General features: G+C 52.3%; 1 protein-coding gene across 2 annotated transcripts in view; it reads left to right on the top strand.

The window, feature by feature from the left end:
* Positions 1–17,317, top strand: part of PUDP (pseudouridine 5'-phosphatase) — a 74,190-nt gene extending 56,873 nt beyond the window's left edge. For both annotated transcript variants that reach the window (XM_077754706.1, XM_077754707.1), the window contains exon 4: positions 15,629–17,317. In XM_077754706.1, coding sequence (XP_077610832.1) covers positions 15,629–15,805 — 177 coding nt within the window. In that variant the 3' untranslated portion in view covers positions 15,806–17,317. The remainder of the gene's footprint in view (positions 1–15,628) is intronic.
* Positions 17,318–17,700: the final 383 nt, after the last annotated feature.

The following is a 17,700-nucleotide window of genomic DNA, read 5'->3' as shown; positions in this document are numbered from 1 at the left end:
GGCTGACTGTGCGCCCCCTCAGGCGCACCTGTCCCAGCACGTCAGAGTGATCCTCAGCTCCGAAGCTCTGAGAACCCCGTGTTTAGGGGTATTGCTAGGTTTCGTTACTCAGGCATCGTTGGTTAAATCAGTGGCCATTGGGGATTAAATCCTTGTCCCTGGAGGTTGGGGCTCCGTCTGAAAGCTCCCTTCCCCCCAGCTGCACCTTGGTCTTTCTGGAAGCCCGCCCTCATCCCAGTGACAGCTAAGGACCCAGGTAGTCACTTGATTAGCAGAAACCCCGGTGTGGTTGACAGGGGCTTATTACGAAAACAAAAGAGGCTCCAGTTGCTCAAGAAATTCCAAGGAGCTTAGCAGCTCTGCGCCAGGAGCCCGGGACCGAGACCAAGCAGGTGTTTTGTAACATCACAGGCACAAAGGATCACAGAGTGACTTGGGGACCACGTGCGCAAGGATGCACCTGTGTGGGCTGAATTCCGTGTCACTAGGGAGTCTAACTCAGCAGCAGTTGTGTGAGAGGGGACGAACCCACGGTCGATCGCCGTGCCGCTGAGCCCGTCTCCAGGGCCCCCGGGGCAGGTCCACGGTGGGCCGTGCGTCTGCTTCTCGCATCAGCACATTTGGGTACCTGCCCGCGTGGCATCCTCCTTCACACTCCACTCCATGTGTTCTTGCGAAGAACCTTCCCTCGCTTCCTGAACGTTTCTCTGCCTTCAGATTATGAATCCCTCTTGTTAGAAAAGCCATTTTCTTTGTTTGCTGCAAGTGAGCTGTTCAGTGACAAGGGTAGCGAAGTCCACACTGGACAGACTGAGCGCTTGGGGGTCCGTGGGCACCTGCTTGGAGAACGCCGTAGGAGTGGGTACCGTCTGCGCCGTCCAGGAGCTGCCTGTACGGCCAAGGCCGATGCCGAGAAAGATGCTGGTTCCTTCCCAGGGGAGCTGCCCTTCGTCCACAAGCACCGTATCAGGGAAACATGGGGTATGCGTGTTTTCAGGCGTGTGCGGAAGGAATGTGTGAGAAAGCGCACGATGGCTGGCGCGTGCTCCTTTGCGTGAGGCCACTTGCCGAGGTCGAGACGCAGCTGCAGACCCAACACTCGGGCCCAGAGCTCCCCTATGCTCTGCACGTCCCCATGTCCTTCGCGTGGACAATACTTGTTTTAAACTTGTCAGAGGAGAACGAGCAGTTGCCTATCTTCCCAGTAATTTAGTTCATAGAATGTTCTGGATGTCCCCTTGTTACGAATCCACGCTTCTTTATGCATGGATTTGTCTTGCAGAAATGAAACCTTTCTGGTCCTGTTTCTTAGGCAGATAGAGTTCAGGCCTCCTGGGTTTTCATCAGGTGCTGCCAGGCATGTGGCGAAACCAAAGCAAGATCTGATCAGGCTCCTGGTTGTGCACACCCTTAATGTCGTACTTGGATTTTTCTTCTCATACAGCAAGCACTTGCAAAGAGGGTTGTTGAAATAGGAGAAGGTTCTTAGAACGTGTCCGGCTCTCTCTCTGATGCAGTGCGGTTGCGGAAGACTAGTGAGCCAGCCAAGTTCAAGGGCATTTCATATGATTATTAAGTCCCCAGAGAGATTCACAGTTGCCAGCGGGAATGTATTATGCTGTGAGTGTCATCAAATTAATTAGTTACAGTAGTACGAATAGAAAGGAGTGAAAAACAAGCAGCATAAAAGGAGGAAATTATGTTACAACATTAGTTACCATTTTACTAGGAGAAAATGCCTAGCGGAGCTGACATCACACACAGGTTCTCAGATGATTATTTGTGAGTTATGTGTGGGTCATTCTTTCATGCTAAAAATTAGCAAAAATGGTGCCTTCTCCGAAAGTCCCTGTAACCCATCTTCAACACGAATGACTGCTCATCGGGTGCCTGCTGGGTTCCAGAGCAACAGCTTGCACGCACGAGTCCGCCACTGGCTCTCAGAGACGCTATGGGGCGAGGTCATCTGTGCCCCGGCATCCACAGCGCTTGAGCATCTACAGGCGTAAGCGAGAGGGCTGCACACCACGCAGCAGGGTGAGGGACAAGCTGGGAGTCGCCCCCAGGTTCCCTGGGCGTGCACGCTCTGCATTCAACTTCCTAGCCGCAAAGAAGCACATCTGTGGTGCAAAATAAAAACAATGGCATCATTCACATGTCATTTTTGGGTTGACATTTATTACAAGTAGATCCTGAGATCAGTTCCAAGAAGCAGATCAGTCACTACTTTGCATATTTCAGTTGTCTTGTTTATATTAAGAGCTGAGCTTGAAGGCTGTTGTTTTTTTTTAATTCCTTATAAAGACTTTTTTAAAAAATAGATTATTTTATTTTTGAGAAAGAGAGACAGAGACAGAGTGTGAGCAGGGGAGGGACACAGAGAGAGGGAGACAGAATTCTAAGCAGGCTCCAGGCTCCGAGCTGTCAGCACAGAGCCAGATGCAAGGCTCGAACCCACAAACCACAAGATCATGACGTGAGCCAGAGTCAGGTGCTTAAGACCAACTGAGCCATCCAGGCGCCCCTTTCCATTTTTGTTTTGTTTTTCAAGAAAGTTCTGCATGTTACGTGGTCATACACCTAAACAGTAAGAAAACAAAGACAAATGCATTTTAGCTGGTGAGTTTTTTTTTTTTTTAATTTTTTTCATGTTTTATTTATTTCTGAGAGAGAGAGTGAGAGACAGAGCCAGCATGAGCAGGGGAGGGTAAGAGAGAGAGGGAGACACAGAATCTGAAGTAGGCTCCAGGCTCTGAGCTGATGGTCAGCACAGAGCCCGATGCGGGGCTTGAACCCACGAACAGTGAGATCATGACCTGGGCCGAAGTTGGACGCTTAAGCGACTGAGCCACTCAGGTGCCCCTAGCTGGTGAGTTCTAATTCCACGATGTGTTCTTGGTAAAACAAAGACCATTCCGTCAGTGACAGATATAATCACCTGGGTTGACATTCAGTGTGGAAAAGCGCACATAGTATGTTTTATGTGACTTCTTGACAAAGAAATGTGCAAATCTTAAGAATCGCTCCCTATACCTCTTTTGACTGTATACCTCGTCCCCAAAGTCTGCAAACAGGAGTGGGCCTTCACAGCTACTAACCTTTTATTTCTTCTCTTGCACTTAACCTGCATGTGCTTGGTGCCCCTACTGAGTTTCCACAGATCAGCTTGCTTGCTTTTCCAAATTCCACTGTCGGGAAGAAACACATTTCCTATACTCTCTTAGGTTCTGTTGAGGGTGCCTGTAAATTAAAGTGACAAGAGACATTAGTAAGAGACAAGACGGATTTTTATTCACATATGGGAGGAAGCAGTTCACAGAAAGATGTGATTCAGGGAGGCAGTTAGAACGTAGGGCTTATATACCATCTTAATAGGGGTTGGAGGGAGACAGACGGACGCTTTCAGGAGAACAAATGAGTTTCAGGAAAAATAAATGGGCCCTTAGAACGGGGGAAGATGTGATAGCTTTATGGCAATGTCATAATGTTTAGGTGATTTCTTATCCAGGTGCTGACCAGTGCTCACTTCTCTTCAGCACCAGGAGTCAGCTTTGTGGTCGTAAGGCTCCCAGGGAGGGCGTGGATGACGGCTGAATTCTTTAGGGAGCCTGTGCTTTCAGGAGGATACGGAGAAGTCCCAAACAGCGTCTTCCTGCCGCTGCGGATCCTCCATTGCCGTCAGTCCCACAGAGCTGGACTCGAGCACATGCTGGCACTTCCTTGACCCCACAGCGCCCCTGTTTTCCTTCCCAGCCGCCTCAGTGTCACTCACTTCCTGGCCACCTGCTCTGAAGATTCAGCATCCCCCAGCCAGGCCCAGTGTCCTCTGCTTGCTGAGCTCCCGTGGTCTCCTTACTTGGAGACGGCGCTGCCTCGGGNTCCCGGACGACCACCCGGGGCACGCCCACACCCGCACAGCAGGCAGTGATCCCACCTGGCCACATTTCCCTTCTCTGCCTCCCCCCCTTTGTGGTCCCCTGGTCTCCAGCCCACCGACGCACCCCCTGGGACCCGCCGTTTCCGCCCCGCGTCTCCCCAGCGCCTCCCCCGCACGTGGGTCCACCCCCTGCACGTACAGTGCCGACAGCCATGCGGGGGCCTCCTGCGTGTCCCCCTGAGGGACCTCACACGTGTCCCTGTCTTTGCAGCCCTGCGACAGCATGCCCGCTGCCGGCAGCGCCTTTGAGCAGAGCAGAGTGCGCCTCCGTCTGCACCTTGGAGTGAGCGGCGCAGCGTTTGCGGTAGTCAGTGTTTCCAGGAGTGGCTGCGTGGGTGTTGGCGGTAGCCAGCGTCCGCATCGGTGGCCGCGTGGCCGTTGGCGGTAGTCAGCGTCCGCAGCGGTGGCCGCGTGGGTGTTGGCGGTAGCCAGCGTCCGCAGCGGTGGCCGCGTGGCCGTTGGCGGTAGCCAGCGTCCGCAGCGGTGGCCGCGTGGCCGTTGGCGGTAGTCAGGAGGAAGGGGCTGTGACACAAGCGACAGGCGCACATCCTTCCCAGCGCACTGTAATTACCTGCTCTTCTCCGTACTTAGTGCAGCGGCCGGGCACACGCAAAATCCCTGGACGGCGAATACCACCTCACCCCCAAGCACACTTCTGCCAAGGTCAAGCGAGTGCGTGTTCGTCCGCGTGTCACATTCAAGTGCAGTGAGTAATGGCTCTTGACGTTTGCCCTGCACCCTCAGACTGGCGGAAGTGAGCAAACGAGTGATGGCAGCACCATGTCCCCTCGGGATCACAGAGACCCTTACCCACGTGGAGCCTCCCTGTGCACGTGTGTGTGAAGTTTCTGTGCGGGCTCCTTCCGTGTGACTCCGGGTAAACACATCGCTCAGCAGTTCGTATTTCTCTCGGGGTTTAGGTGCATGCACACAGCCACATACATCAAATCCGGTGTAAACTGCACAATGGTACGCCAGGAGCGACTTCTGTGACCTGATCTGTGACATTCGTGGATGGGCTCCTGCACGCGGATTCTCTCGTGTGGTTGCGCCAGCACAGCGGCTAAGCGGGCCTCTCCGTTCTGTGTGTTTGTGCATGAGGCTGCGGGCTCTGCACGGATCAGCCGCTTCCGGGAGTGACCGCTGTCGTTAGCCCGTCATAACAGCGTGGGTATAACGTGTCCGCGTGGAGCCATCGCGCTCCCACGGAAAACGGGACATGAGATCGCATATTTAAAAGGATGACTTGAATCTTGCGTTTCTAACAAACTAAGTAAACAACTGTTCCCTTAAGTACTTGTTACCGGATGCCAGCGCTGGTGCTGGACCAGGACCACAGTGACGGCCAGTCACAGGAGGTTGGTCACAGGAGGGCCACCTCCTCCGGAAACCCCGTCTCTGCCTTTTCAGTGTGTGAGTGTGTTAGTGCTCTGATTCCGTGTCCTCCCCTGTCGCCGCATGGAGAGCAAATCCGTCAGCCTGACCACTGTCCCTGGGGCTTCCTCCCAGATTCCATCCTCGCCTCCTCTGTGCTGCTAGCACGTCATGGAGGAGTCTTTCAGGGGGACATGTCCTCAAGGCTCCTTAGGGAGTGATAATTAGTAACATGGTTGACAAACCCAGCATTCGTCTCAATCTGGGTTAAATAAATACTGAGTTAGTAGTGCCAAACAGTGTCCAAGGATGGCCTTTAACAAATTCAACGGTGATTTTCTGTTGTTTTTTTTACCTTTTTTTAAATGTTTATTTATTTTCAAGACAGAGAGAGACAGAGCGTGAGCAGGGGAGGGTCAGAGAGAGAGGGAGACACAGAATCCGAAGCAGCTCCAGGTTCAGAGCTGTCGGTACAGAGCCTGACGCGGGGCTCGAACCTGTGAACTGTGAGATCGTGACCTATGCTGAAGTCGGACACTTAATGGACTGAGCTCCTCAGGAGCTCCTGTTTTTTGTTTGTTTGGCTGGTTTTGGTTTTTTAAGGCTGTGCAAACTAGGACATGTCACTCTGCGTTTAGAGCGAGGGTGAGTCGGTCATCTCGAGCGGCCGGGGGCTGTGGCAGTTTGAGCTCTGCATCCCTGTGCCCTGCGAACTCGATCCCAGGCCAACAGGGACACCTGTGCATGCACTAAGGTCCAGACTTGGCAACAGCATTGAGTGCACTGTTCGTGTCAGGATCCCAGTGCTGAGGGGTGCAGGGGGCTTTGGGCCACTTATTCCAGAACAGTCTCCCGGTTCTGGACATTTGTGGCCTCATCACATACTTGTCCATCAGTGGGATGAGAATGCAGTCTCTCCTCATTTTCTTTTTTTTTTTTTTTTTTTTTAATTTTTAAAAATGTTTTATTTATTTCTGAGCGAGAGAGAGACACAGAGCATGAGCAGGGGAGGGTCAGAGAGAGAGGGAGACACAGAGTCTGAATCAGGCTCCTGGCTCTGAGCTGTCAGCACAGAGCCCGACGTGGTGCTCGAACCCATGAACCGTGAGATCATGACCTGAGCCGAAGTCGGACACTTAACCGACTGAGCCAGCCAGGCGCCCCTCTCCTCATTTTCTAAAAGAAAACATCATCCGCCATCTGAAGGTACAAGGAAGTTGGGTAGAATTTTGGACACATAAACCAGATTGCCCATTGGGAATTTCTGGGCGGATTCCTTTCTGTCAGCCGTCACCAAATGGGCACATGTTCTTCCTTAACACTTGTGGGTGGAGTTCGTGATTTATGTGAGGAGGTGAAGACCTCCTCGCAGGACCAGAGGGTGTGCCGACTGTGTTTTGTTGTCTTTCTTTTCCACAATGACTTACAACCTCTGTAGCTCAGTGTGCTTGAGAAGCCTTTAGCGTGACTTGTGAGGCTGAACTTGGACTAGTGCCTGGTAGTCACTGGGTCGTTGCTCACAACTCTGTACACGGCAGCGCTCGGTGCCACCCCCCCAGGCCCCCGACGTGCAGCAGGGCAGGGCTCCTGTCTGGGTGCTAGGAAGAATGCATCCCCAGGCTGGTCAGGTTGCAGACGGAATCCACTTCTTGCTCGGCAGGACCAGTCTCCTTTCTCCTGCGGCCTGTCCATGGGGTCTGCCCTTGCGTCCTGCAGGCCTTATCTGGTCCTTGCAGGTGGGTGCTACATCTCAGAGCCTAGGAGGAGGGTGCATCGAACCTTCTGACACTTGAAATCTCTGCCTCGGCAGCACCTCTTCGCTCCAGCCAGAGAAAGCGCTCTGCTTCTCAGGGAACGCCTGATTAGATCAGACCCACCCATCCCACCCGGGAGACCTCCGTATCTTCAGGTCCATAACCTGAATGCTTTCTGTACAGCCCCTTTTGGCATTTGAGGGACCATAGTCCCAGCTTCTGGTCAGTCAGGTGTAGACATCTGCCCTCCAGATGTGCATATGCTTACTTTTTGGGGTCATTGTGCCCTCCACTGTGCATATGCTTACTTTCACTTTTCGAAGTTATAAAATGCAGATGGGACTATGAGGGTGTGTTGGGGGGCAGCTGTGTGGCTCGGTCGGTAAAGTGTCCAACTTTGGCTCAGGTCATGATCTCACGGTTCGTGGGTTCAACCCCGCGTCAGGCTCTGTGCTGACAGCTCAGAGCCTGGAGCCTGCTTCCCATCCTGTGTCTCCGTCTCTCTCTGCCTCTCCCCTGCTCGTGCCTGTGATCACAACTACAATTACCAACAGGGCTTGGGTCCACTTGGAATCTTGGCAGGAAATAATCCCCCACATACCATGTGCAAATCCCAGGAAGAGCTTTGGAAAGTTGGGGCTTGTTGTTGATACTCCGGAGAGCTTCTCCCAGGACCCTTCTGTCCCCAACCCGCCTTCAGGGCTGGGACGTCCTCTCCACAGCATCCCCTGGCTGTGCCCAGCAACCCCCATGTAGTATGGAAGCGTTGAGATGACGTTTGCACTCCCTTCTCTAACGGAAAGGGAAGCGGGACAGGACACCCTCCCTGGTGACTAAACCACGTGGTCCTGTGGCTCCTTTTGTCCTGGGTGCTCAGCAGAGCCCACACCTGCTCCAGCTGAGGAGGGAGGGTGGGCGTCCCAGGGCTCCTTACCTTTTCTCTCTCCTTCCTACTGAAGCGCAGCTCCCTTTCTCCGTGCGGTCGCAGCGTGCTTGGGCTGGCAGAGCAGACACCGCATCTGCACACGGCGTTTCTGCTCTCCTTCTCCCACCCGGGAGTTCGGCATCAGGCAGCCCACAGGGCTGGGTGTCTGGTGAGGGCTGTCCTGCGCGATTCTGCGTCCTCACATGCGTTTCCCTCTGCGTGTGGGAGAGGGGAGCAGAGCAATCTCTTCCTCTTCTTACGAGGACACCAGGCCTGTCTGATTAGGGCCCCCCATGGCCCATTAACCTTAAAATCCCCCCTAACCACCCCGTCTCTGAACAGTCATGTACTGAGAATTCGTGTTCACTGTGAATTTGGGGGGTCAGTTCAGCCCCCGTGTAACAGATTCAGGCACATTAATTATGTCCATGGACCATCTTCAGGAGGCTGGTGTCCTGAGAGGTTAGCTCCTAACATGTGAAACCAACAGTGGCCCAGATCATACCTGTATCTCCTGAGAACCGTGCAAAACGCCATGGAGTACCGGACTGGTTTTGCACATTTACTTGTGCACATAAGAGTAGGGAAAGGAAAAGAAAGGATTCTGTTGACCATCTAAAAACTACCAAGACTCCTTTTATCAATCTTTAAAATTCCCTTTGAGAGCCTTGCTGGGCTTTTCAGTGGTCCCTGACAAATTCGGTGGACAGTCTGTATTATTAAAAGAACATCAGAGGTTTCTGAGCTATGTCAAAGTCTTTTACTCAGCAGTTAATTTGCATGCATGCACTTTAAAATGGACACTGAGTGCCTCAAAACATACTTTTCTGAATATGAGGATAGAGAATTTCTCAGGAAGCCTCCACATGTGCCCGGGACCACCAACTTGTTAAAGCCTACTTCCTTCAAAGGTTCTCAAAAAGTAAAGGAATCCATTTATTGGTACTGTGCATTCATATATGTAGCTTATAACTCTACAGGATTTGGTTACAGACATGTTTATGTGAGCGCTGGTTTTGTTCTTTCATTTCTAGACCAAAATTAATTGAAGAAGATAGTAGCTTGGCTGTTTGCAAGGTACTTGTCAGAGTACTTGTGAGATGTGTCAGATGTGTGAGATGTGTGAGATGTGTTTCCTAGGGGACCACAACACAGCTAGGATCTGCCTCCCCCACAGGTAGGGGAATGGCTATATGGGTAGGTAGGTTGGTGGGTAGGTACGTGCATAGATAGATAGATAGATAGATAGATAGATAGATATAGGGATGGATTGATGGGTGGATGGATTAGATAATAGATATGAAGGATGGATGGATGGATTGATAGGATGCATATGATAGGTAGATATGTACATAGATGGATGGTGAATAGATACGTGATGGATGATAGATAGATAGATAGATATAGGGATGGATTGATGGGTGGATGGATTAGGTAATAGATATGAAGGATGGATGGATGGATAGATAGGATGCATATGATAGGTAGATAGGTACATGGATGGTGAATAGATACGTGATGGATGCTAGATAGATAGATAGATAGATAGATAGATAGATAGATAGATAGTAGATAGGTACATGGATGGTGAATAGATACGTGATGGATGATAGATAGATAGATAGATAGACAGATAGATAGATAGATAGATAGACAGACAGACAGACAGACAGACAAAGACAGACAGCTAGCTAGCTGATGGATGGATGGAAGGATGGATACAGTAAGATAGAAATGAATGCACGATTGGATGAATAGATAGGCAGATGGATGGACAGAAATAACAAACGAAAGTACTAATTGGTAACAAAATACATGCAGACTTCTGTCATTATAATATTACAGGGAGGTTATTATTTAAGTAAACCCCTAATGAAGTGTATGCATATCCATCATCACAATAGTGTGGTACTTATTTATCCTAATTCACTGTCTCACAAAGAACATGGAGGTAAATAAGACTTAGCTAGGTAGGAGCTCTGCTGACTGAAAACACATCAAAACTAAAGTTTAAGGGCTCCTTCCACTTTTAGTGTCTCACGATGTAAGAACTGAGCTTGATACTGCAAAATTAACGTAGAGAATAAAATCTACAAAAAGTCATACAGTGGAAGTTTTAACATAAAAACAATGTTAGTGGAACATTGCCTTCAAGGATTAGATTCAGATCACACGTGGCTTGATAAATGGTGAGTGACCACGGACACGCCCATGGGAGTACTTCAGGTGCACACGCAGCTGATCCCAGATTCTCTCTGAGAGCCTTGGAAGTGAACCTGAAGTGACTTCATATCAGATTTTGCTTCACCAGCAAAGGGAGACGCTGTGTCCCCTAGACACTATGTGGTCACCCGTGAGAAGGTCACTAGTGCTGGAGCAGCGTGTCATTTAAAAAGGATGCTGGTAATTGCCGAACAGACAGCTTTTGTCCCCGAACGACATGTCCAGCCGGTCTGGACACTTGTGTCCTGAGGGAGCAGAGATGGCAGGGTTGAAGACTGACCCCCACCAGGCAGGAAGGTCCCCTCTGTCTGGGGCCACCGCCACCCCTTCCTGGCTCCTCTGACCTGAGCTGGCAAGGAGACATCAGACACACGAAGACTGTCACACCCAACTTGTTCCGTTCAAAGTGGGACGTCTTGTTATATGATGCCTCCCCTGGAAAGAATGAAGGGCAAGCAAGGGCCTTGAGATGCCCCTGGTGGTTTCAGGGACCAGTCTGGGGTGAAGCCACGCACGGTTGCCCCACCACAGGATGCTGCTCTGCGGACACTCCCCCCGCCCCCCCGCTCTGGGCGGTGGGCCCCCAAAGGGCCTCACCCCCCAGATGCTTGGAGATGTCATTCTTCCTAAATTAAGCCCTTTAGGCTACCGTGTAATTAAGCTCGTCTCCTCCTCTGCAGTCGGAATTCAGATACCATCTTCGCCTTCAGCTTGTAAAGCAGAAAGAACGGTGGACTATGGAGGCTGGGACGCTGCTCCTGAATTGTGTCACGTGCGTGCGCATTTGACCTTCAGCTTCCATCTGAACTTCCCGTGGCCGCGATCCCTTCCCCGTGGCCAGGACTGGGCTGCATCACCTGTTGTCCAGCTTGGACACGCGGCGGTCCGTCTGTTGCTTTACATCCTAGGGGACACGTCCGCCATCTCCCCTAATCTAGCAGGTTGTTCATCAGATAGATGCTTACTGTTTGCCACAGCGCCCTGAGCAGGTGCCTGTCCTCCAACCCCACCCCGTCACGGCCAAGTGCAGTCCTGGCCCTGTCCCCGCAGGAGGGAGGAGGACAGTCCTGCTGCCCAGAAGCTTCCTCGCAGTCGTGGAAGCGTATGTGGAGGACCCACCGCTTGTGCTACGGAAAATCACTATGTGGGCTCGCGTGTGCACTAAAACACACATATCCACACACACAGGTCCACGTGAATCTTGGGGGAGAGGAATAGAACACGGTGGACCAGGGTCAAAGGCCTCTGCCGCCCCAGGCCTCCTTCCCGCACACAGCTGAGCACACGTCACACACTTCTCATTTTACAGGTGGGTGTGAGTGAGGTTACAGCCCCGTGTAACGAGTGAGTCAGCAGGGTGGGAAGGGTCATTCTCGGTGGGTAGGTCGGGCTCAGGGAACACAGGACTTAGCAGAAGAAAGAGGTAAAGGTCACCATAGTGAAACTTTCTCTCTGAGCTGGGTGTGTCAGGCAGAAACCACACGGAGCTATTTGTGTGTTTGAATAAAACACATTCTTCCTGCCTTTATTTGTGCAGGATCTGAGTTACGTGTTTTCGGTTAGGTTTGGTTTTCAGTTACTTCTTTCAATGGTTTCATGTCCTTCGAGTTGTGATTAACAGGCAAAGTCACTTCAGGCGGGTTTCAGAGATTTACTGTTGGGTTTCAGTAGGTAGGTAAGCTGTCGTCTGAGTGTCCGTAAAGTGCGTTGGTATTTAGACACCTGGCTCCTTCCTCCAACATGGTCCGTAGAAACATACTAGATCTTAGGAGTCGAGACGCAGGCAGTAAGAAAGACACAAAAAGGCTTTGAGGCTTTTTTACAGACAGGTGCTTCGAAATACAGTGGTGCTGGTGCCTTGTAGTTATGTCTCTGAGAAGAAACGGAAATGCACACAAGTCTGAGTGCTGGTATCACAAGGGATCGAGCCCCACACATGGCCGGCAGTGTGGACCCAGCACCGCCACTTGCTGTCCGTCAACCTGTCCTTAGCCTGGCTGCTCTCAGTTTTTTGTGGGTTTTTTTTGTTGATGTTTAAATATTTTTAGTTTTATTTATTATGAGCAGGGGAGGGCCAGAGAGAGAGACAGAGAGAATCCGAAACACACTCTGTACTATCAGCACAGAGGCCAGCCTGGAGCTTGACTCTGGAACCGTGAGATCATGACCTGAGCCAAAACCAAGAGTCGGAGGGTTAACCCCCAGCCGCCCTGATTGATGCATGAGCGCGGAGCTGCCTCGTGGCCCCGCACGGTCCTGCACGGTTGGCCAACCTTTGCCGCCGGAGTGTCGTCCCAGACGGCCTCCAGTGCACTGGCCTGCGGGCCGTGAGAAGCCCCAAGTTCCCTTCCCTTAGGCGCCCTGTTCACGGGTGCAGTCTCGTCACTGGCTGGGTGCTGACCAGCCCCCCCGTCCCCCAAAGCCTGTTGTGGAGGCTCCTAAGGGAAGTGGCACCAGGAAGAAAGGAAGGCATTTCGGTGCCAGTGACGGATCACGTGCGGTTGGTGCTGTGTCCCTCGCGGCGGCCACGCAAAGCCGCAGCTGTGTGTCCGTCCGGACGGCTCTCCATCTGCACCTTCTGAACCACCAGCATGGCAAGTGCCTTGGCCAAAGACTGCCACACTGCAGCCCGTGTCCCCGGGTGTCACCGTGCGGGGACACCTTCCACACGGCCCTGAATGGCGCGCTCTGTTCCGTGGCCTCCCTGCCTCCGCGGATAGGACCGCGCTTCCCGGATGTGGCCCTGTTATCCGTGCTCCCGCGGCTCCCTCAGTCGCCCGTGGGCATCCTGCACGACGCATGTCAGATCTCCCTGCCATGTCTGCATCAGCAATTCCGCGTTAGTGTGGCGCCTTAGGAAGCAAAGCAGAGCCACCACCACTGCAGGCACACCTGAGGACCCCGCCGGGCAAGGCCGAGGAGCAGGGTGGTCCGGAACTTTCCGTGCATCTGCACCAAGGGCACCCGTGATGCCTCTCCTCGTCTTTCTTGCTGCTCCTCGCGCCTCCTGGGATGCCCACAGCGGTGTTTGCAGGGAGCTCTCGGGTGAGGGAGCTCTCGGGTGCGGGCGCTCCGGGCAGCGTGCTCCATGGAAGACAGATGGGCCAATGCTTCTCTTCCAGCCGACATTTCACAGCTGGACTGCACAAAGCATCCAGACCCTCGGACGACACAGGGCGTAACTCTACAGCATGAGGCCCCCAGACGTCTCGGTGCCCATCCACGGTCCCACGAGGGCAGTTGAGGATGTTTAGCATGCAGGGAGGTCCTAGCTAAAAAGGCAGGGACGGGAATGTCACCAGAAGGAAGTCTCTGAGGCGGAGCGCTAACAAGACAACACTGCCCGTTCTCAGCAGACCCAGTCCCCCGTCTGACGCAGACCCTGACTCACAGCAGAAGCAGGGAGCTTCACAGAAAGCCGGGGGCCTTTGTGCGTTTTCAGAAGGAACGCGCAGGAGCTAAGTGTTCTGTTTGTCCAAATCTGTCTGGTTTTTAGTGCTCAAAGCCCCATGTCCGGGGTAAAGCACCTTAGTCCCTGCAGGTAGCCAGGGCCGACGCTGAGGGGTTATGCTGATCCGCGGGAGCTCATGCAGGCCTGGCCTCCGCCCCGGGGGAGGGGGCCGAGGAGTTCTCTTAGCCCAGGTGCAAGGGAAGGAGGGGCACGGAGAAGTGTACTTGCTCCGGAACAGTCCAGCAGGAAAGCCCGTAGGCGTGTGAGCGTGTGCGTGAATCAATGTGCACGTGTGTCTGCGAGTGAGCATGTGCATCTGAGTGAGGGCCTTTGTGTGCAAGTATCTGTGTTGGCGCAACCCTAAGTGTGCATGTGTCTGTGCGTATGCATATCTGAGTGTGTGAATGTATGAGTGGGTGTGGTGTGCATCTGAGTGCAGGTTTCTGTGTGTGATCAACTGAGTGCCGTGTCTGTGAGTGTGCGTTTGTGCAAGTGTGCTTGAATGTGTGCACGCGTGTCTGCGAATGCCTGTGTGACTGGACATGAGTGCAACTGTGTCTGAGTGTCACTTTCTCTGTGTGTGTGCACGTGTGTCCCTGAAGGAGTGTGTGTGTGTTCTCCACTGAGTACAGGCATGAGAGGATGTTGGACTTGTAGTGTGACACAGCACTGTCACCGGAGCCCGGGAGCCTGTCTGGGTCACCAGCACAACGAGCTGGCCCCACCCACTGAGGGCGATGTTCTCGTGATGGAGGCAGGAAGAAGGGCCGGGTAGGCACACACATATGGCCCTGGCAGCTATGGGTCAGCAGAGGACTCTGGGAACAGAGAGACAGCTTGTTGTGGCCGTGACATGGCCTGTCTGCACGAGTCTGGCCCCTGCAGAATGGAGTCTTACAAAGAAAGAATTCATGAAGCACTTCCAGGTCCCCAGGGAACTCTGAAGATGCGCATCTTCCCTGGGTAGAGAGTGACGTAGGATGACTGGCTGATTCTGGCTGATTGGCCGATGCCTACACGTGGCGTCTCTCGTTTTGAGCGACCCCTGATGCCGGATGTCCCGTGGTGGGGCTCACATGACAGGCTGTCCAGGAGCTGCCTGCTAACCACTGTGCACGGACACCCGGTTTTAAATGTGGGCACCTGGGGGGCTCATTCGGTCAAACATCTGATTTTGGCTCAGGTCATGATCTCCTGTGGTCTGTGAGTTCGAGCCCCGCATTGGGCTCTGTGCTCACAGCTCAGAGCCTAGAGCTACTTTGGATTCTGTGTCTCCCCCTCTCTCTGCCCCTCCCCTACTCACGCTCTGTCTCTCTCTCAAAAATAAATGAACATTTAAGAAAATGTGGGTGTCTGAAGGGGTGGCTGTCATGCTGATAATGAGATGGGTTTGCACGGTGGCCTGAAGGAGACAGCACACACGACGATCCGTTGTCTGGGTGCTCAGGGAGTTGTGTTGCACGCCTTGGCGCAGGGCGCGGCCCAGCCTTTCACGCCAGCACCTTAGCCTTTCAGCTCCCAAAGTGCAGCGTCTGACCCACCACCGCCCTTGAAAGTCGCTTCACGCTTAAAGAGCGTGTTTTGTCTGCCCCCACGATTCACTCTCCCGCTCTGAATGTTCAGTTACTGAATGAACAGATCCGTGTGATTCCAATAAAACAGTTTTAAGCACGGCCTCCCTTCTTCCCGCCCTGCTGCGCCACGTGTCGATAGCGCCTCGGCCGCGGTGATGGAAACCTGCCCCCTCCAAAGTGGCGGCTGTGCGAAGCCCCCCGGGAGCACGCCTACAAACAGGCGTGTGGCCTCACTGCGGTTCACAGACCGGAAAGCCTCACTTCATTTCCTCCGTCTGCACGGTGGCAGAGTCAACGGTCATGTCAGTGGTGAATTCCTTGAAAACTCAGTCTAGATGCCTGCTTAGGAAAAAGGCTGTCTCAACCCTCTCTTTCTTCCCCACCCTGCAGTGCCTCGTCTTTGAAGACGCTCCCAACGGCGTGGAGGCGGCCCTCGCAGCCGGCATGCAGGTGGTCATGGTCCCAGACCGAAACCTGCAGCGCCACTTGACGTCCAGGGCCACGCTGGTGCTGGACTCCCTGCAGGACTTCCAGCCCGAGCTGTTCGGCTTGCCGCGCTACGACTGAGTGGCCGCCTGGACATGGCACCCACTGGGGGACCCATGGGCCCCCGGGAACCACCGCGCGAGCCAGCAGTCTCCCAGCCCATTCCGTGCGGCTTCCCAACCTCCTCCAGCCGGTGCTGGCAAACCACGCGTCACCGCTGGGACACAGCAAGGCAGAGACGCCCGGAATAGAGAGCGCAGCGCTCACGTGCACGATCGTAGACTTTGCGAATGGCTACACGGTGTCCTGGTATTTGAGGAATCGTGTTCACAGTCACACACGGCAAATACACATACGTACACATGCTTGCATGCGAGTCCTGGGGCATGGCCAGGTAAACTTGCGTGTGTACGAATACCTGTGTGTTTACAGGTATATGTAGCAATACGTACGCACAGGTGTTTGCAAATACTTCCTTTTCCACCACAAAATGAAATTATCTTTGTGTTCATTTCTCTCTTCATTTTCAGTTTCTGTCTGTTTATTTTAGAGAGAGGAAGAGAGAGAGAATCTTAAGCAGGCTCCACACTCAGCACAGAGCCCGATGCAGGGCTCAATCCCACAACCCTGGCAACACCCCCCTAGCTGAAATCAAGGGTTAGACCTTCAGTTGAATGAGCCACCCACACGCCCCTCTTTTTTTACTTTCTCTAAACCCCAGCTGGAAAACGTAAAATATGTGTACGTGTATGTATATTCTTACATATATACGTACATATATGTGTATGTGTGTATGTGCATATATATTTATATACTTTCTATGCTACTTTGCTCTTTTAAGTGTTGGTCACAGTGTGCCAAAGCAACTGATAAAAGTGAGATGGGAAGTGTGGTTGGTTTGCAGTCTGAGTGTAAAAGCCACATCATGGACGAGCCCTGAGAAATTGTCCTCATTATCAGCAGAAGTGACACTCTCTCTGTGCCCTCAAAACCACTCCATGCAGCTCTACTCGGACATGGCATCTGAACCATGACACGTGGAGTTTGTTTTCAGTGTGAGCGCACCCGCAGCAGCATCTTACTACATCTACGTGCGTGTCCGCAGTAGAGGGTGTCTTTTCTACCTCAAAAAAAATCATCTCTTGCCTCTAAAAACATGTATTCTTTCTAGCACAGTCTTTGATGCACTCATAATTTGAATCCAGAATGCATGCTTAGCAATTTTTTGGAATAATTATACTTCAGCATTGAACTCCTTTTAATAGATGTACTTGACGCTTTGTGGTGGGAAAGTGGAGAAGGGCACCGGAACGTGCTAGAAAAATGCAATCCCAGCGTGCCCCCGGGCTGCCGGCCTGTCACCAGTTGTCATCGAGCTAACTTCCCAGTAGAAGCGGTAGGAAGATGACGGTGATGGATGTCGAGGTGCGGAGGGTCCGTCATCTGTCCGTGCTTGCCTGCGATCCATCTCAGCACTCCCGATCGCCTCTGTACGGGTCAGCTCTCTGAATCCTCCCTCAAACTGCTCGTAACATCTTACTGGATCCCGGCCCGGTTAATCGAGTTGAATAAAGTCTTTTGACACTGATTCAACATTAGGTGCGTATGGGAGTTTCATTTCAACCCTTTTGAAAAGAATTATCATCTAACAAGTGTAAAACTTAAGTGTGACTCTTTAACCTTTTTTACTTTTTTTAAAGCCAAACAATACTCACACTGTAAAATGGCATTTATATATCATAAGGACACATCAGTGCCTTTGTTTGCAGCAAACAAAGGTTCTCTGTGAAATGGTCACTTGTTGAGTGTTGCATCTCCTTCCAGAGTATTTGTGTTTTCTAATCCTTGAGCCATTTTGCATGAATAACACAGAGCTTCCACGCCCCTCTCACTGATGTATCTCTAGATCCATGTGCACTTTGCTCTGGGGTAAATTTGATCTCAAATACTCCGTTGTTACTTTTGTTCTTCTAACC

Source organism: Crocuta crocuta, unplaced genomic scaffold (genome assembly GCF_008692635.1).
Source record: "Crocuta crocuta isolate KB4526 unplaced genomic scaffold, BGI_CrCroc_1.0 scaffold221, whole genome shotgun sequence".
In the NCBI taxonomy this organism is placed as follows: Eukaryota; Metazoa; Chordata; class Mammalia; order Carnivora; family Hyaenidae; genus Crocuta; species Crocuta crocuta.
This window is presented reverse-complemented; position numbering and strand designations above follow the sequence as displayed.